Raw genomic sequence first — 21661 nt, forward strand, 5'->3', positions numbered from 1 at the left:
AGTAATGAGAACGGTATGATTAGCAGTAATCAGCATGGATTCATGAAGAATCGTTCTTGCCAAACCAATCTATTAACCTTCTATGAGGAGGTGAGTTGCCATCTAGATAAAGGAAGGCCCGTAGACGTGATGTATCTGGATTTTGCAAAAACATTTGACGCAGTTCCCCATAAACGTTTACTGTACAAAATAAGGTCCGTTGGCATGGACCATAGGGTGAGTACATGGATTGAAAACTGGCTACAAGGGCGAGTTCAGAGGATGGTGATAAATGGGGAGTACTCGGAATGATCAGGGGTGGGAAATGGGGTCCCCCAGGGTTCTGTGCTGGGACCAATCCTATTTAATTTGTTCATAAACGACCTGGAGGATGGTGTAAACAGTTGAATCTCTGTATTTGCGGATGATACAAAGCTAAGCAGGTCAATAACTTCTCTGCAGGATGTGGAAACCTTGCAAAAAGATCTGAACAAATGAATGGGGTGGGCAACTACATGGCAAATGAGGTCCAATGTAGAAAAATGTAAAATAATGCATTCGGGTGGCAAAAATATGAATGCAATCTATACACTGGGAGGAGAACCTCTGGGGGAATCTAGGCTGGAAAAGGACCTGGGGGTCCTCATAGATGATAGGCTCAGCAATGGCATTCAATGCCAAGCTGCTGCTAACAAAGCAAACAGAATATTGGCATGTATTAAAAAGGGGATCAACTCCAGAGACAAAATGATAATTCTCTTGCTCTACAAGACTCTGGTCCGACCACACCTGGAGTATACTGTCCAGTTCTGGGCACCAGTCCTCAGGAAGGATGTACTGGAAATGGAGCGAGTACCAAGAAGGGCAAAAAATAATAATTTTTATAATAATAATTGTCTGGAGGATATTAGTTATGAGGAAAGATTGCGAGAACTGAACTTATTCTCTCTGGAGATGAGACGCTTGAGGGGGATATGATTTCAATGTACAAATACTGTACTGGGGATGTATTTATCGGCGTATAACACGCACCCCAAGTTCAGGAGGGAATTTTAAGGAAAAAAACTTTTAGGAGGGAAGTTTAAGGAAAAAAACTTAACTTAAATGCCCATCAATGCAGCCTTATCAGTGTCCATCTGCAGCCTTGTCAGTGTCATTTTCAGCCTTGTCATGCATCCTTGTCAGTGTCATTTGCAGCCTTGCCGTTTAAAAATGGCGCCGCCGAGATAAAGAGCTGGCCGCTTTCAGCCGTTCTCGGCAGCCCTCGGCCAGTCCCGGACTGCGAGAAGCAGCCGAAAGCCACCGAGAGGCTCACAATCGGGGATAGGCGTATAGCACAAACCCACGATTTCCCCCTGATTTTAAGGGGAAAAAGGTGTGTGTTATACTCCGATAAATACAGTACATGTAAAACTTTATGTAGGTAGATTTGTTTCATCTCTATGTATCATCTGAGGCTGTTTTCTTCACTGGGTATATGTGAGCATATACATCCACTTTTAAGTACTGTAGATATATTTAGAGTCCTTGCAATTTTTTGGGGCGTTATTCTGAAACTTGACAATTTTTAGATGTAACTTTTCACAGATTGGTGAACCTCTGCCCATCCTTACTGCTGAGGCACTCTGACTCTCTAAGATGCTGTTTTTATACCCAATCATGTTACTGACCTGTTACCAATTAACCTAATTAGTTGTAAAATGTTCTTCCTTGTTAGTACCACTAACTTTGGCAGCTTTTTGTTGCCCTGTCCCAACTTTTTTGCAATGTGTTGGTGCCATCAATTTTAAAAATACCCGACTTTTTCTTAAAATTATGCATTTTCTTGCATTTAACCACCTCCAGACCGGCTCACAACAATATATGTCAGAATTTTGAAGATGGATGTCATTGTTATTGCATCAGCTAGCTACCATAACTCTGGTATCCTCTTCTTCAGTGTGCGGTCTGGTTTAAGATAAAAGTGGTCCCTGTGGCAGATTTGCAGCCATATCACTTTTATTGGCGATGGGAGAGGGCCCTCCGCCGCTTACTGGAGCCGCCGACAGAGGCGAATGAATCATTCTCACTGTTGGGTATGGAGCTGAGTGAGGGGAAGATGGCCCCCACCCCTCTCCATACCATTGCACGGCGGAAGCAACGTCAAAACATCACTGCTGCCCATAGCTCTTAAAGGGATTTTTTTAATTATTGCATTTTAGTGCAAATATGTGATCTGAGGTCTTTTTGACCCCAGATTTGCCTTTTTTTACAAGGGATGTTTACATTCCTTGTACTCTCACCACGAGACGATTGCGGGTATCCCCGCAGACATCGAGTCCGTGGGACCCACGATCATGGAGCTCCGAGCAGGCGCGTGCCTGCAAACCGCCTCTTAAAGGGCAACGTACAGGTACGTTAATCTGCCTGTACATGCCTTTCTGCCGCAATATATCTGCATGAGGCGGTCAGGAAGCGTTAAATAAGAATAAATGATTAACTTGCAATCTAGCAAGATACTGAGTGCACAATCAAATATTCGTGTTCCCTGACTGGCAATAGTGACCAATACACAATAATGAAATATATGTGTTCCCTAAATGGGAATAGTGAACAATAGACAATAAAGTCCACAAAATGATCTGAATAAAAATAAGAGTCAAATGCACAAATATAATCCTCTGAGTCTTCTGCAAAAAAACGCACAACACACCACAGTGCATAAATATTGAAAATGCAAGTGCTCTCATAGTTTCATAGTTAGTAAGGTTGAATAAAGACACCAGTCCATCCAGTTCAACCTGAGTGAGTGTCTACAATTGTCCCTATCCCTGTACATCCCTGTACATTGCACACTCATGTCGGTCAAGGAGCCCACAATCCAAGGTCCCCATTCATATACTAGGGCCAATTTTGGACAGAAGCCAATTAACCTACCTGCATGTCTTTGGACTCTTCTCCAGCTCAGTATCCTAGCCGCTCACCTCGCGGTCTGACCCGTTTCACCAGAAGCTCAGAAAAAGCAGGTTCCCTCTCTGGGATACAGACGGATCAGCTGGTCATGGAACTCCTATTCCATCCGTGCTGCCTCCGGCTGATTGGATACCAGCGAGTACAAATTCCCTCAATGGGGGTCCGGTGTACCTAGGAATAGAAAAGGCAAAATACCTTAATGGGTGGATATCAGTCTGGAGGAGTGGGCATTCCTATGCACACTGTATTTACATGCAGACTTCCTTTGGGCAATGCCCACATCGATGATGAGCCTCTTTAAAAGAATGGAAATTTAAGTAAATGAATAAGGCAGGCCAGGGAGAGTAAGGCTAGGGAGGAAAGTGCTAGATGATGCTAGGTATCCTTGGGCCAGGAAATTGGGCTGTATCTGAGATTATACAGCTTCTAATGCACACTGTGAGAGATCAGAGTGCAAAATGTCAGTACAGAAGAGGAGACTAAAGGTAAGGCTGTGGTGTCCAGCTTTCTATGTGGAATCGAGCACCAGCATCCTTGATGTTTACTCTGACTATGAATATTGCAGTTCTGGTAAAATGCTCTCCTGCACTGGAAGCAATTTAGTTAATGAAAATATTTTTTTCATAATTTTTGTTGGCAGCGTGTTTCCAGTATGAAAACTAAACAAAAATTACCCAGAAAACTATAACAAAAATCCATTTCTATTTTTATAAATTAACTGAAATGGAACAAAAAATGTGAGGAAGGGACATATTTCTTTTTAAAATATATTTAACCACTTGCCTTCTGGACTTATTCACTCCCTTCCTGCCCAGGCCAGTTTCCAGCTTTCAGCTCTCTCACACTTTGATTGAAAACTGCGCGGTCATGCAACGCTGTACCCATATTTTTATTCACACAAATTGAGCTTTTCTTTAGTGGTATTTAATCGCCCCCTCCCCTTCTTTTTTTTTTCATTTGTTTAAAAAAAAAAAAACTGAAAATGTTGAAAAAAAAACATTCTCATTGTTTGTTATAACATTTTGCAGGTAATTTTTCTCCTTCGCTGATGTGCGCTGATGAGGCGGCACTGATGAGGCTGCCCTGATGGGCTTGGGTGAGGCTGTCCTGATGAGCTTGGGTTAGGCTGCACCGATGGGCTTGTGTGAGGCTGCACCGATGGGCTTGTGTGAGGCTGCACCGATGGGCTCGGGTGAGGCTGCACCGATGGGCTCGGGTGAGGCTGCACCGATGGGCTCGGGTGAGGCTGCACCGACGGGCTCGGGTGAGGCTGCACTGATTGACAGCACTGGTGGGCCCTGATTATCATTGTAGCTGTCCTTTTAACACAAGCCGGTTATCGGCTCTCTTTTTCCTTCCTCGCGCTGTCAGTGTGAGGAATGAAAAGCCGATAACCGGCTTGTGTTTACATCTATGATTAGCTGTCATTGGACACAGCTGATCACATGGTAAAGGGCCACTGTGATTGGCCTTTTACCCTGATCTGTGATCAGCTGAGTTTGAAGGACTCAGCGATCAGAGTGTGCCTCCCACACCGCAGGGTGCACAGGCAGCACAATCATGGGAGGATGTCCATGAACACCCTCCCGGCAAAGTAAGCCCGTGTTGTAGCTGTCTTTCAGCTGTAGTGCAGGTGCGAAGGGGTTAAAGTTTCACTTTTGTCAAAAAAAGCAATAACAAAAATTGGTTTTATTTATATTATATATTTATGTTCAAACCTTAATACCATAAATAATAACATGTCATTTTTTTTCTCCAGGAGTATCTAATGATTTAGAAAATTCTAGAGAAATGCTTAACCATTTCATGCCTGGCCTATAGTCATATGACGCCCACAGATGGGATCTTCCATCCTGGGTGGGCATCATATGACGTCCTCTGATTCCCGGTGCGTGTGCCCGGCGGCTGCAATGTCCGCTGGGCCCCCGCAATTGCCCAGGAACACAGCAGGACCCTGGATCTGTGTATGTAAACACACAGATCCACGTCCTGTCAGTGGAGAGGAGACCGATGGTGTGTTCCCAGTACAGAGGAGCACCGATCAGTCTCCTCGCCTTGTGAGTCCCCTCCCCCACAGTTATAATCACTCCCATAGGGAACATATTAACCCCTGCAGCGCCCACTGGTGTTAACCCCATCCCTGCCAGTCACATTTACATAGTAATCAGTGCAATTTTATAGCACGATCGCTGTGTAAATGTGAATGGTCCCAAAAATGTGTCCGCCATAATGTTGCAGTCATGAAAAAAATCGCAGATTGCCGCCATTACTAGTAAAAAAAAAAAAAAATTGCCATAAAACGATCCCCTATTTTGTAGATGCTATAACTTTTGCGCAAACCAATCAATAATCGCTAACTGCGATTTTATTTTTTTACTAAAAATATGTAGAAGAATACGTATTGGCCTAAACTGAGGAAAAAATTAGTTTTTTTTTTTTTAAATGGATATTTATTATAGCAAAAAGTAAAAAAAAAATATATATATTTTTTCAAATCTTTTTTTGTTTATAGCGCAAAAAATAAAAACCGCAGAGTGGCTCAAATACCACCAAAATAAAGCTCTATTTGTGGGGAAAAAAGGGCGTCAATTTTGTTCGGGTGCAACGTAGCACGACCGCGCAATTGTCAGTTAAAGCGACGCAGTGCCAAATCGCAAACAAATCCTCTGGGGCTGAAGTGGTTAAATAATGCATTACAATTTAACTAAACCCATTCGCTTTTAGTCAACTACATTAGGACTAAAAGTAAAACAATTCAGATGACTAAAATACGACTAAAACTAAAATGGCATTTTAGTGAAAAGACTATGACTACAACTGAATCGGGATTTGACGTCAAAATGAAGACTATCTGGACATGTACTTGAATTTAGTTCAGTGTCGGCCTCTTGTAGTCCCTCCTCTCCTCCTCCTCTTGATTTGTATTGTACCTGTACCGTCTCCCTCTATATTGTAAAGCACTGTGCAAACTATTGGCACTATATAAATCCTGTATTAAAATAGGCTGAAATACCAACACAGTCTTAGGGCTTCTGCTTTTCTTTTACAAATAGTTTATTCGATTTTTTTTAGGCTTCAGAAGGAATATGGAAGGTAAAATAAACACCGTAAGGGTAGAGAGATGGACAGTAATAGAGTTAGAGAGCAACATGATAAACAATGTCAAAATAAAAAGAAGAAAATAAGGCGTGGGGGAGAAAGATCAAATGTCACAGAAAACGTGAGTGTGTGACAAGGTAAGTATAGACCGGCCGGATTAGGAGGGTGATTGGGAACTGTGCTTTGGAATGAAGTCCTACAATATGCTGGGATTATAGGTGCTGGAGGTCATGGAGATGGGGGTAATCATTATGTTTCAGGATTATACAGCTCTGTATTTGTCCATTTTTTTTAGTTGCAAGTGAAAGTAAAAATGGAAACATTGATAGAGCAAGAAGGATTCAGCTGAAGGATGGGAAATGGAAGGAATAGTGGAAGAGAAGAAAAAGAAAAATGAAAGGGGGGTGAAGGGGATAGAGGGAAGGAAAAAATAAAGGTAGAGGGAGGAAGAGGTCCAACTAGGCACACAGAAACCTCAGTTTTGTGGGGGGCTGTTTCAAAGTGAGAGAAAACGATGATCTTGGTACCCGTGGTGACTATATTATACCCATGGGGACCACTTTTTTTAAATCTATTTACAGGTACTTATGCAGCACCATCAATTTACTCTGTCGGTGACATTCACATCAGTCCCTGCCCCTCAAGGAGCTTACAATCTAAGGTCCCTAAGTCACATTCATACATACACATACTAGGGCCAATTTTCATTTTATGTCTTTTATAGTGTGGGAGTACCGAGAGAAAACCCGCACAGGAAGATCATGCAAGCTCCTGGCAAGTAGTGCCGTGATTGGGATTTGAATCGTCAACCCTGGGGCTGCTAGACAGAAGTGCTAACCACTTAGCCACTGTGCTGCCCCATAGCTATCCTTAATATCATACCGCCCGCACTATAGCTGAAAAGCAACTACAGCACAGGCCTTAATTGCAGGGAGGGCATCCATAGATGTCTTCCTGAGTATACGCTGTCATGGCGTCCCTGCAGCAGCGGGTGGCACGCTCTGTGATCGCCAAGTCTATGTAATCCCGGCCCCTACCACATGATCAGCTGTCAGCTAATGACAGCTGATCACGTGATGTAAACAGATCACTGGTTTCTGTCAGAGAGACATCCGTCCCTCACGCAGGGAGCCGCAACCGCCTCATCTGTGCCAACCAGTGCCACCTGTCTGTGTCCACCAGTGTCCACTGTGTCACCTAGCAATGCCTAGCGGTGTCACCTACCAGTGCCGCTTCATCATGCCACCTTATCAGCGCCCATCAACGAAGGAGAAAAATAACCCGTTTTCAAAATTTTATAACAAACTTTGAAACAGTTTTTTTTTTCTTTTTTTAGCAAAAAATAAAACCAGCAGTGATTAGATCCCACCAAAAGAAAGCTCTTTGTGTGAAAAAAAATGATAAAAATGTGGGTACAGTGTTGCATGACAGCGCAATTGTCATTCAAAGTCTGAAAAATCTGAAAGCTAAAAATAGGTCTGGGCAGGAAGGGGGTTTAAGTGCCCAATAAGCAAGTGGTTAAGATTTGCATTAAGTTTCTTGTGTATCATGGTGCCCATCGCTTTCTGTTTCCCCTTCATAAAGTTGAGAGCCTGTGAGAATGGAGGATCAGGTAAGTAAAACTGCTTTACTCTGTCCCCTTAGGTATAAATGAACAGTTAACCCTTCCAGTGTGGGCACAGCACAGCTGTAGGGTAAAGGACTTTTACTTTTCCCAGCGTTCAGCTTTAGGCTCCATGCGCACTGGGCTTAATAAAAAAAAAAACGTTATTTCCCTTTGCAGAAAAAACGCTCATATGGAGCATTTATGCACACATTTAGGCAAGTTTAGGAGCGTTTAGTATTTTTTCTGCCAGAAAACTCCCAACACAATAAAAAGGGAAGAAGGGCTTTTTTCCTTCCTCTAAACGCTGAGCGTAAAAGAGAAGTACAGCCAAAGCTCGTTTGGCTGTTCTTCTCCTGTGGATCACCGAAGTGCAGTTCGTTTTGCACTCCTTCGACCCGTTTTCAGCAGACAGCGGGCTGACATCACAGAGCCGGTCCAGGCTCGGGAAAGAATTCGACTATATGGTTGGGATCCGCCCACATGCCTGGACCGGAACCTGGCTCAGCTTCTCAGTGAGGCACTGGGAGCATGAGCCGGCCGCTCTCGACCCCTCCACAGCCCAGCACTCCAGTGAGCATGAAGGGGGCAGAACAGAGAGCTAGTGACTGACAGCTCTCTGCTCATGGAGCTCTGAGAACCGAATGATTGGTGGTGTTTGATTGATCAGTTCTAACTACAGAGCCAGTGGGGGATAGATGCGGCATCGGAGCCAGTGGGGGATAGATGCGGCATCGGAGCCAGTGGGGGATAGATGCAGCATCGGAGCCAGTGGGGGATAGATGCAGCATCGGAGCCAGTGGGGGATAGATGCGGCATCGGAGCCAGTGGGGGATAGATGCGGCATCGGAGCCAGTGGGGGATAGATGCGGCATCGGAGCCAGTGGGGGATAGATGCGGCATCGGAGCCAGTGGGGGATAGATGCGGCATCGGAGCCAGTGGGGGATAGATGCGGCATCGGAGCCAGTGGGGGATAGATGCGGCATCGGAGCCAGTGGGGGATAGATGCGGCATCGGAGCCAGTGGGGGATAGATGCGGCATCGGAGCCAGTGGGGGATAGATGCGGCATCGGAGCCAGTGGGGGATAGATGCGGCATCGGAGCCAGTGGGGGATAGATGCGGCATCGGAGCCAGTGGGGGATAGATGCGGCATCGGAGCCAGTGGGGGATAGATGCGGCATCGGAGCCAGTGGGGGATAGATGCGGCATCGGAGCCAGTGGGGGATAGATGCGGCATCTGAGCCAGTGGGGGATAGATGCGGCATCGGAGCCAGTGGGGGATAGATGCGGCATCGGAGCCAGTGGGGGATAGATGCGGCATCGGAGCCAGTGGGGGATAGATGCGGCATCAGATAGAGGCTGCATCCACCAGGTATAATTCTCTCTAAAAAAAAAAAATCCAATACTTCTATTTTAAAATATGCCTCTGATCGTCCTAATGTGCATGGACATATAGGATATAATTAAGCTGCTTCTACAGGCAAAATACAAAACTGCTGTAGAAGCAGCATTTTTTAACCACTTGACAGCCAGCAGCTTATTGATATGTTGCTGGACTTCCAATGGTTATAGCGGGATGATGCCTGCAGCTGTAGACATCATCCCAGTATTGTTTTTCATAGCCGACAGTCAGTTTTCTTGTAAAGTAATCCTAGTGGCTAACTAACCACTGGATAGCTTTTACAAGCAGTGGGAGGGAATTACTCCTGTCGCCTTCTGCAGCTCTTTTGAACTGTCCTGTCCCACTAGGATACCCGATCGGCCAGCTGGTGCTTCTGTAGACTGCTCATAGAGACAGAGACTGAAGTGGCTCTGCTTGCCTCTATGATATAGGAACTCGGAAGCAGAGAGCATACATCACTACCGGTTTACCTGGATGTAAATAGCGTCATTTTTAAAAATGGAAAGCATTTGATCATGGAGATTTTGGTGTGATCAAATGCTTTTAAAGGAGAAGTCCAGCCAAAGCTCGTTGGCTTTTCCTTCAAATGTGGATCACAGGAGTGCAATTTTGTTTTGCACTCCTGTGACCCATTTTCAGCAGACAGTGGACTTCCGTCACGGATGTCAGTCCAGTCACCGTGTCATCCTGACAATGGAAGTCTGGATCCGCCAAGTGCCTGGGCTGACACCGGAAGTATTTCCTCCAGAGACAAAGAGGACCCTCCTTCTCTTTTCCAATGACTTTAAATCGAAGGTAAGTGTGTGTTTTTATTTTATTTATTTAAAAAATTTACCGTATATACTCGAGTATAAGCCGAGATTTTCAGCCTCTTTTTTGAGGCTGAAAGTGCCCCCCTCGGCTTATACTCGAGTCATCGCTGTCTGCCCACTCGATCAGCGTGTCGAGCAGACAGACAGCGGCCATTCTATCATTCAAAAGCCGCACCTCCGGCTCCGCCTTCGCCTGTGATAGGCGGAACACTGAATTTCCCAGCAGCCTGTGTTCCGCCTATCACGGACATCGTATCATCCTCGTACTACGGACGAGGATGATACGATGTCCGTGATAGGCGGAACACAGGCTGCTGGGAAATTCAGTGTTCCGCCTATCACAGGCGAAGGCGGAGGCTTTTGAATTTTACAATGGCCGCCGAGGCGCCGACGAAGAGGGCACGGGACGGAGGCAAGGCAAGGCAAGGCACGGCACGGGACGGGACGGGACGGAGGCAAGGCAAGGCACGACACGGGACGGAGGCAAGGCACGGCGGCAAGGCACGGCACGGGACGGAGGCAAGGAGGCAAGGCACGGGACGGAGGCTCGGGACAAAGGCTCGGGACACAGGTAGGCTGGACACACACACACACACACACACACACACACACACACACACACACACACACACACACACACACACACACACACACACACACACACACACACACACACACACACACACACGGATGGAGACACACACACACAGGGATGGATGGATGGATGGATGGATGGAGACACACACACACAGGGATGGATGGATGGATGGACACACACACACACACACAGGGATGGATGGACGGACACACAGGGATGGACGGACACACAGGGATGGACGGACACACAGGGATGGACGGACACACACACAGGGATGGACAGGCATGTCTCACCCTCGGCTTATACACGATTCAATAAGTTTGCCAGTTTTTTTGGGGGTAAATTGGGGGCCTCGGCTTATATTCGGGTCGGCCTATACTCGAGTATATACGGTATGTTAAACTTACCTTAGAACAAAGCCCTTCCAAGGATTCCATCTTCACCCGTCTTCCTTCCAGTACACTGGTGACATAACTGGCTGCATGTACAATAAATATCTCTTAAACTGCGCACATTTAGGAGATATTTACAGTATCTATAGGTAAGCGTTATTATAGGCTGACCTATAGGTACAAATTATGCATGGAAGTTTACTCCCACTTTAAAATAAACAACTTGAAAACATCGGCAGTTTGGCAAGTCTCACTTTTTTTTTTTTTACCTAAATCATCTTTTCCTCAAACATTTTGTTACTTGAAAAAAAAAAAATCTTATTTCTAATCTGTTCATTTCAGAGTCTTGCTAGTTAATTTTTATTTTTTTTGAAGAGCTTGCAATATTTCTATCATAAAATTTTCGTTTTGCCTCCTGTTAGTTTACAGGCCTGTAAGTGAAAGTGTTTTATAGCAGTGCTGTGCAGTCTCTGTCCTTCTGGTTAGCCAGACTGCTTAGCAACAGGGCATATGCCAGCGGAGTTCAGATAGATAACATGTATAAAAATGTAGTCATTTCCAGTGCAGATAATTTACTATCACTTTTGATAGCAATATATCCACCACATGTATTTGCCGCAAGCTAATATTATGCATTTTCTGATATTTTGGGATATAGCGTGGGTCTCCAGCCAGTATTTACAAATGTGTTCTACCAGAAGGTCAGCACCTCGAAATGTTCTGGATTCATTTTGTGTTCCATTATTCTATTTTATCTGTAGATAAAATCCGATACAAGCTGCTTTTTTTTTTTAAATCAGATATTCTTTAACCACTTCAGCCCCGGATTTGGCATTGCGTCGCTTTAACTGACAATTATGCAGGCGTGTGACGTGGCACCCAAACAAAATTGACATCCCTTTTCCCTCCATAAATAGAGCTTTCTTTTGGTGGTATTTGATCACCTCTGAGGTTTTTATTTTTTGCCATATAAACAAAAACAAGAGCGACAATTTAAAAAAAAAAAAAGCAATATTTTTTACTTTTTGCTATAATAAATATCCTCCACAAATATATAAAAAATTATTTTTTTTCCTCAGTTTAGGCTGATATGTATTCTTCTACATATTTTTGGTAAAAAAAAATCCTAATACGCGTATATTGATTGGTTTGCACTAAAGTTATAGCGTCTAGAATATAGGGGATAGTTTTATGGCATTTTTAGTATATATATATATATATATATATATATATATATATATATATATATATATATATATATATATATATATATATATATATATATATATATTTTTTTTGTAATGGCGGAGATTTGCGTTTTTTATCGTAACTGTGACATTATGTCGGACACACTATTTTGGGACCATTGTCATTTTACAGCGTTCAGTTCTATAAAAATTCACTGATTACTGTGTAAATGACACCGGCAGGGGTTAAACTAGGGGTCGATCAAGGGGTTAAGTGTGTCCTAGGGAGTGATTCTAACGGTGGGTGGGGTGGGCTACTACTCACATGAGAGCGATCACTGCTCCCGATAAGGCAGCAGTGATCTCTGTCATGTCACTAGGCAGAACGGGGAAATGCCTTGTTTACATAAGCATCTCCCCGTTCTTCAGCTCTGTAACACGATCGCGGGCACCCGGCGGACATCGAGTCTGTGGGGCTCACAGTCACGGAGCACGCGGCGGGTGCGCACGCCCACAATGCTGCAACTTAAAGGAGATGTACCTGTATGTCCATTTGCCCAGCCGTGCCATTGTGCCGACGTATATTGTCGTGCACTGGTCGGCAAGGGGTTAATAGACAAAAAATTAGCATTTTTACAATACTGACAACCCCCAAAAAATTGGAATAAAATTAAATTAAAAAACAGTAACACAAACATATCCTGTTAATGATACACAGCAGTTGATTTACTTATACTGGAGAGTGGAAAACCTGATGCAGCTGTGCATGGTAGCCAATCAGCTTCTAACTTCAGCTTGTTCAGTTAGGCCTCTTTCACACGGGCACCTCTGTTCTGCGGGCTCTGCTTGCTCAGCATTGCTCTGCTGATCCCTGCTGAGCAGGCGGGTGACAGGTCTGTCTCCGCTCACTGTGCAGAGCGGAGATGGACAGACTGCTGATCCGTCTTCATCAGATCCATCAGATGGATGGAAAATAGGACCTCCGTCTGTCTGGTTTTGGTGGAGAGGATCAGATAGCAGCGGGTGTCAGTGGACATGTCACCGCTGACCTCCGCCGCTCCATAGAGGTGAATGGAGTGTCCGATCAGGCCTACCTAACAAAACTGACAGGCAGACGTGATCAGACAGCCCGTGTGAAAGAGGCCTTAAAATGTAAAAAAAAAACACCTGGAAGCGGATTGATTTCTATTCACAGCTGCACCAGATTTTGCACTCTCCGGGTTTAGTAAATCAACCCCATAGTCTACCCGTACATGAGGATAAGAATATCTATCCCATACACAGTGAAATCATTATGGAAATTCGCATTGCAGACATTTATGATATATAGTCCAATGCGCTACTAGAGCCAGATCTATTATGGGTCCCCTTTTACACTGAGGGCGTTTTCAGTCGTTTTAGCACAAACAATAGCGCCTGTAAAGCACCCGAAATCTGCCTTTCATGCCTCCCCAGTGTGAAAGCCGGAGTGCTTTCACACTGGGGCGGTGCTCTTGCGGAACGGGAACAAAAGTCCTGCAAGCAGCATCGTTGGGGCGCTGTAAACAGCGCTTGTACATCGCCTCTGCTCATGGAATGAAAGGGCAGCGCTTCCGAAGAGTCGCAACACAGGTGCTTTCAACCCTTTCAACGCCCAGCTAGCAGCCAAAAAAGGTCTTCTAAAATGAAGGTAAACCACCGCTAAAACTAGCAGCACTTTACTGCTAACGAATCTGCCACCCCAGTGTGAAAGTGTTCTAACGGTTCTGAATGGGTGTCAGTGTTGGTCAGCTGTCAGAGCAGAAAGAGACTCTGTATGCAGTGAGAGAGGGGAGCCGATCTCAGTGTAGCATAGGATAAAAACAAGAAGATTAATGGCTAGTATTAAACTCCCATTTAGATAGAAGTAAACAAGCATGTAGTACATGCATCCACGTTGGTCTCTTCCTTCCATGTAGCGAGGTGGGGGTGATCGCTAGTCCCCGCCACTCCGGTGGTGTCCGATGTTCTGAGGCCGAGGAGGACTAGCTGGGCGAGTGGTTAGCACGTCATCCATGATGGACATTAGACCTGCACAGGGTCCTGACCGCAACACCTTTGGGACGAATTAGAGTGGAGACTGCGAGCCAGGTCTTCTCGTCCACATCAGTGCCTGACCTCACAAATGCGCTTCTTAAAGAATGGCCCAACTCTCCCATAGACACACTCCTAAACCTTGTGGACCACCTTTCCAGAAGAGTTGAAGCTGTTATAGCTGCAAAGGGTGGACCAACTCAATATTGAACCCTACAGACTAAGACTGGGATGCCATTAAAGTTCATCTGCGTGTAAAGGCAGGTGTCCCAATACTTTTCGCAATATAGTGCATTTGTGATAGCTTGGTATAAAACAGCAAAGCATTCTATTGTTTAATTCAGTAAAGAAGGGGTGGGCTTGGTACGCCTCTGCTTTACATGTAATAACCCTCATTCAGAAGCTGCCAGCAATATCCTGTGTTAGTGATGACGTCCATACTATGTAAATGGCCTCCATTGGCCACCACCACTGCTCAGCTAGATGCCAGGGGACAGGTGACTTCTGCCGCTTCCATCTCTCTACCAAACAGGCAGTCCGTTTCCCATCTGGTTTGCTGTCACTGCTGGTGGGAGGAGCCATTTCTGTCTGTGTGAGATTTGATTGGTTTGATATTGTGTGTACACGAATATCAGGAGACGGCATAGTGCTGGGTGGAAGGTGGGAGCAGGAGCTGAGGGAGTTAACATTTCATAACAAGCTGGTGATTGGTTGCTAGGACCGCCTATCGACCAGTTATTCGTGTAGCTTCCGCCCCGCCCTCCATCCAGCACTATGCTGCAGTGAACGAGAACGGGGGAGGCAGAGCCATGGTCATGATTCACCTGTTGGCTCCCCGCGGTCAACCGGTCGATGGCTTGCCGACCTCCGGTGTAGGGTACACAATTAATGATCTTTTCCAGTTTTTTACATTCTGTATGTAAAAGAAAAGAGTTCTGTGCATTCTGAAGTGTTATTTTTGTTTTTCAATTGAGAATCTGTTGAGGGACACAGATGTGCTGTTCGGCTTTCCTCTTGTGAAGCCGTCTTAGGCCTGCAGCCTGAATTTGGGATAAAATGCTGAGCTCTGCTAGATGTAGATGCCTCCACCGAGGGCCTGTGAAAACCCTGGGAAGGGATTAGATCTGCTTTACTCCACCCAAAACAAAAGAGAATAAATGTCGTTTTTGCTTCTCTTGTAAAGCATTTCCTTGGCCAACATTCAGTGTGGCTGCCATCAGAATTCAACAAATTTAGTATAAAATATGTTGAAACCATGATAAATGACCAGGAATCCAGCCTCTTCTGATGGCCGGTCATTTGATTAGTACCGGGACATGGTCTTCTATAAAGGGTTAGCTGTTCAGGCTGAGAGGCTAAAGCAGGCCTTAGATGGACTTGCAAATTTCTTTCCTGCAATCACGGGTCGCAGGACAGAAAATTGCTCGATTTCCCCCATTATCACAGTCAGCGATGATGGGGGAATCCCTCCCATGGAGCTATTGTGTTCTCAAGGAAATGTCCCTGCCTGGACAACACAGTGATAATTACTAACACCTATAGCTTCTGATAATAATTGCATGTGTACAGCCCATAGATCAGTTCAGCAGGGACTGGCCGAGATTCGAACCATCTATGACTGGCTTAAATGGGTTGTAAAGTTTATTTTTTTTTAAATAACAAGCATGTTATGCACACCTCCTCTATGCAAGGGTTTTCCACAGAGCGGCCCAGATCCTCCTCTTCTGGGGTCCCTCAGTGGCACTTTTGGCTCCTTCTCTTCTTGATTGCCCTCACAGATTCCAGATTCCATGGGGGCACTCGTGCGGGCACGCTCCAGAGTCCTGCCGGTGTGTCCGTTGACGCAGACTGCAGGACTCTCCCCCGACTCCCGTGTCACTGGATGTGATTGACAGCAGCGAGAGCCAATGGCTGTACTGCTATCTATCCAGTGAGGACCTGAGACAGTGATTGGAGCTTCTGTGCTTGCCCCCGTTGCTGGAACGATCGGCTTTAGGTAAGTAGAAGGGGGGGCTGCTGCACTACAGAAGAATTTTCACCCTAATGCATAGAAGGCATTAAGGTGGAAAAACCTTTCATGGTTTACAACCCCTTTAAACGTTCTTCCTTCCTGGATATCCTTTTTGGCCGGTCCTTTGACAGGAGACAAATGACTAATGTCTTAGTGTTGGTTCTGTGACCAGCTATCAAATGGATCCTGGATTATCACAGAAACATCTTCAAATACCCAACTTGCTGAATTTTAAAATAAAGCGTGACTGAATTGATTGCATATGTCCACTTGGATCCTGCAGTTTAGTATCTATTGATGTGCCACTTGCCGGGTATTCAGCAGAGTCTGGTGCCAGGCTTCATCCTCCGACATGTAAAATATGGACAGGTTTAGCCTGGCACTTTCTCAGGATATCCTCCATGTCTACAACATTTCCAGCCAGTGCCTGCCAAAGGTTTTGCTAATCTTCTCTTACAGACGGCTTATGTATCAAAGCCATCCATCTAACATCTTGTATGTGTTTGTGTTCTCTGTGTACAGTGATCTCGGGAGCGTTCTGCTATGACGTGGTGTTGGACCCAAAGCTAGATGATTGGAAGCCGACAAAGGTGAGTGAGATGCACGCTCCGCTCCAGGATTCTGTCTTCACAGACGAGGAGGGAGCAAGTCTGTGATCAGAGCTACAATAGGGGATCTGCGCTGGTGCCTGAAATGACTTAATCTGGACTATTATTCTATATTGCTCTGACTGTCCTCCAAGATGGCACTTCATAGGACAGTTTAAAGCCCAGCTTAACTTTCAGTTTATACCGGCTAAATACATTAAAGTGTTAATAAACTCACAACAGTAAAAACAGTCTGTATATGCAGAAAGCATGCTTGTTATACTCACCGTGAAACCTAAGGGGTTAAAACTATACAGTGTGTAAAAAGGCTGCTTGATCCTGCCTTCTCTGATCCTTCCCTTATTCCTCTGTCCCCAATCCATCTCCTGATAGTACAGCGCCTTTGGAGTCACTCTGCACATGCTCAGTTTGGTTTGTATTGCTAGAGAGTTTTTTTTTTTCTTGGGACAGTGTATGTGATTAGCACAGGGCCAATCAGCCCTGTCCATACAGAGGGTCAGGGGTCCTGCAGCCTCATAGGACAGTCAGAGGAGAATGCAATCTCCTACAAGCTTTAACCAGCCACTGCTAGAAGTCACAAGGCTGCTATATACTGCTGATGAGAAAAGGTATTTAGCAGTTTATATTTACTAAAATAATTGCATTTCCATGTTCTGTGTACTGTGGGAGACCAGATATAGTGAATGCAGGGTCCTGGGTTTAGTAACACTGTAAATATGAACACAAAAACAAAACAAAGTTTTCAGAAGCGAGCACGTGCGAGTGCCCCCTTAGCAAGTGGCTTGCTATGGGGGCAGTCAGCAGCGGGGAGGGGCCCACAATGCTGGCGGGGGACCCGAGATGAGGAGGATTGAGCATCTCTGTGCAAAACCACTGCACAGAGCAGGTATTTCTTTTTTTATCTAAATACACTAACAAATTCACAGCAAACTCCATCTCACACTGCAACAGTTTTTTTTTTTCTTTTGGGTGAAGGGTTTTACATGAGGCTGGTCATTTATAAGCACCCCTGTCAGTAGTAAATGGTTTGTCCCTATGCCTTTACCTGATACGTTTGCAGGATAGCTTGTTCTGTTGAGAAACAGACTTACTGGATCACCAGATGAAAATAAAGGAAAGAAAGCCTCAAAAAGAAAACTGATGTAAACCTGGTGCTTTGCTATACACTGAAAGTATAAATATTGTCAGTTACACTTTAACCATTTAAGGACCGCCCGCTGCATACAGTTGTGCTCATAAGTTTACACACCCTGGCAGAATTTATGATTTCTTGGCCATTTTTCAGAGAATATAAATTATAACACAAATACTTTTCTGTCACTTGTGGTTAGTGTTTGGCTGAAGCCATATATTATCATTATAAACTGTATTTACTCTCTTTAAATCATAATTGCAACAGAAACTCCCCAAATGACCCTGATCAAAAGTTTACATACCCCTGTTCTCAAAACTTACCTTGTATTGCCCTCTTTAACATCAATGACAGCTTTTGTGGTATTTGTGGATGAGGCTCTTTATCTTCTCAGATGGTAAAGCTGCCCATTCCTCTTGACAAAAAGCCTCCAGTTTCTGTAAATTTTTGTGCTGTCTTGCATGAACTGCACATTTGAGATCTCCCCAGAGTGGCCCAATGATATTGAGGTCAGGAGACTGAGATGGCCACTCCAGAACCTTCACTTTATTCTGATATAGCCAATGACAGGTCAACTTGGCCTTGTGTTTTGGATCATTGTCATGTTGGAATGTCCAAGTACGTCCCATGCGCAGCTTCCTGGCTGATGAATGCAAATGTTCCTCCAGTATTATTTGATAACATACTGCATTCATCTTGCCATCAATTTGACCAAATTTCCTGTGCCGTTGTAGCTTATACATCCTCAAAACATCAGCGATCCACCTCCGTGTTTCACAGTAGGAATGGTGTACCTTTCATCATAGGCCTTGTTAACTCTTCTCCAAATGTAGTGTTTATATTTGTGGCCAAAAAGATTTTGGTCTCATCACTCCAAATTACTTTGTGGCAGAAGGTTTGAGGCTTGTCTCTGTCTCTGTGCTGTTTGTCATATTGTTAGCGGGATACTTTGTGGCATTTGTGTAGTAATAGCTTTTCTTCTGGCGACTCAATCATGCAGCCCATCTTTCTTCAAGTGCCTCCTTATTGTGCATCTTGAAACAGCCACACCACATGTTTTCAGAGAGTCCTGTATTTCATCTGAATTTATTTGTGGATTTTTCTTTGCACCCCAAACTATTTTCCTGGCAGTTTTGGCTGAAAGTTTAGTTGGTCTACCTGACCGTGGTTTGGTTTCAACAGAACCCCTCATTTTCCACTTCTTGATTAGAGTTTGAACACTGCTGATCGGCATTTTCAATTCCTTGGATATCTTCTTATATCCCTTTCCTGTTTTATTCAACTACCTTTTCTCACAGATCCTTTGCCAATTCTTGCTTTCCCATGACTCAGACTCCAGAAACGTCAGTGCATCACTGGATGAAAGATGCAAGGGTAAGTAAGGAGTCCAGAAACTTATTGACCTTTTATACACACACAGATCACAGGTGAGGATGGTTACCTTTTAATAGGGATTCAAACCCCTTTGTGTCAACTTGTGTGCATGTTATCAGGCCAAAATCACCAGGGTATGTAAACTTTTGATCAGGGTCATTTGGGTAGTTTCGGTTGCAATTATGATTTAAAAAGAGTAAACACAGTTGATTGATAATAAATGGCTTCAGCCAAAGTCTAACCATGACTGAAAGAAAAGTTTTTTTTGTTACCATTCATATTCTCAGAAAAATGGACAAGAAATCATAAATTCTGCCAGGGTATGTAAACTTATGAACACAACTGTATGTACTGCGGCAGGGCGGCCCTATTGCACAAAGAGATGTATCGCATGTTATTTCATGCACGAGACACTGTGGGCGGGGGAGCCGATGTGTGGGCCTGCCGGCCTCCCATGATCGTTCTACAGAGAGGCAGAATGGGGATCTGCCTATGTAAACAAAGCAGATCCCTGTTCTGAGAGGGTAGAGAGAGATCTTCTGTTCCTAGTGATTAGGAACAGCGATCTCTCTGTACTCCCAGTCAGTCCAATCCCCCACAGTTAGAAACACCTCCCAGGGAACACTTAACCCCTTGATCGCTCCCTAGTGTTAACCTCTTCCCTGCCAGTGTCATTTATACAGTGATCCGTGCATATCTTATCTCTGATCACTGTAATAATGTCACTAGTCCCAAAAAAGTGTCCGATCTGTCCGCTGTAATGTTGCTGATCACCACCATTACTAGTAAAAAAAAAAACAATAAATCTTTCCCCTATTTTGTAGACGCTGTAACTTTTGCATAAACCAATAAATTTTTTTTGACCAAAAATATATAAAAGAATGCATATTGGCCTAAACTGATGAAAACATCCTTTTTTTTTGGATATGTATTATGGAAAAAAGTAAAAAAAAAAAAAAACGTAAATTTTTTTTTTAACCAGTTGCCGACCGCCGCACGACGATGTACGTCGACAGAATGGCACGGGCAGGCATATGGGCGTACATGTACGTCCCTGCCTTCCCGCGGGTGGGGGGCCCGATCGGGCCCCCCCCCGGTGCCAGCGGCGGTCGGAATCCATTCAGGAGCGATCCGGGATGAGGGGGCAGGCATTTATTCATGGCCACCCTCTCGCGATCGCTCCTGACGAATGGAAGTGCAGCATGACATCACTTCCTCTCCTGTAATGTAAACACAGGCAGAGGAAGTGATGTAATCTCTCCTCTGTCTCGGTATTTTTCGTTCCGGCACCGAGGAGAGAGGATCTGTGAGTTGCACCAACACTACACTACACAGTAGAACATGCCAGGCACACTCTCACCCCCCCTTCACCCCCCGATCACCCCCCCAATCACCCCTGCACCCCCAGTCACAGTGACACCAATTGCATTTTTATTTTTATTTTTTTGCATTGGTGTCATTTGTGACTGTAATAACTGTTAGGGCAGTTAGGGTTAGCCCCCTTTAGTTCTAAAGTACCCCCCTAACCCCCCAAATAAAGGTTTAACCCCGTGATCACCCCCCGTCGCCAGTGTCACTAAGGCTGGGTTCACATTGCAGTGGTTTATGAGAACGGATGTGATTCGCACTGCAGTGCAAATCACATCCGATCTCTGTGCGATTCGAGTTCAGCCATACAGATAGTATGGCTAAATTCGCGTTGCACCCGCCGCAAACTCGCACGGGACCCTTTTTTTGGTCCGCAGCAGAATCGGATCGCATGGGTGTTCACACCATGCGATCCGATTCCTGTCCGAGTTTGCAGATCGCACTGCGATATGCGAACTGATCTGGGGGTGTCATTAACATTTCACTGACACTCCCAGCAGTTCGCATAGGGCAGTGTGATGCGGGAACCCGCCGCAGATTCGTGGTGTTCCCGCATCGCTCCAGTGTGAATCCAGCCTAATAAGCGATCGTTTTTCTGATCGCTGTATTAGTGTCACAGGTGACGCTAGTTAGGCAGATAGGTATTTAGGTTCGCCGCAGCTTTTTATAGCGCCAGGGACCCCCATATACTACCGCATAAAGCCCCCTGATTGCCCCCTAGTTAACCCTTTCACCAGTGATCACCATATAACTGTTACAGGTGACGCTGGTTGGTTAGTTATTTTTTTATAGTTTCAGGGCACCCGCCATTTATTACCTAATAAAGGTTTAACCCCCTGATCACCCGGCGGGTGATATAAGTTTGAGGGTCAGATAAGGTCTGCGTCGCCCCAGGCAGCGTCAGGTTAGTGCCAGTACCGCTAACACCCACGCGCAAAGCATACACCTCCCTTAGTAATATAGTATCTGATCAGATCTATATTAGCGTCGCCAGCAGTTTAGGTTTCCCAAAACGCATTGTTAGCGGGATCAGCCCAGATACCTGCTAGCACCTGCGTTTAGCCCCTCCACCAAGCCCAGACCAGCCCAC

General features: G+C 45.0%; 1 protein-coding gene across 1 annotated transcript in view; it reads left to right on the forward strand.

Moving 5' to 3' along the window:
• Positions 1–21661, forward strand: part of MRPL39 (mitochondrial ribosomal protein L39) — a 211353-nt gene that overhangs the window by 99454 nt on the left and 90238 nt on the right. The window contains exon 5 of the mRNA XM_077480042.1: positions 16612–16679. Coding sequence (XP_077336168.1) covers positions 16612–16679 — 68 coding nt within the window. The remainder of the gene's footprint in view (positions 1–16611; positions 16680–21661) is intronic.

Source organism: Lithobates pipiens, unplaced genomic scaffold (assembly GCF_037356315.1).
Source record: "Lithobates pipiens isolate NorthernLeopardFrog02 unplaced genomic scaffold, aLitPip1_a1.2 Scaffold_16, whole genome shotgun sequence".
Classification (NCBI taxonomy): Eukaryota; Metazoa; Chordata; class Amphibia; order Anura; family Ranidae; genus Lithobates; species Lithobates pipiens.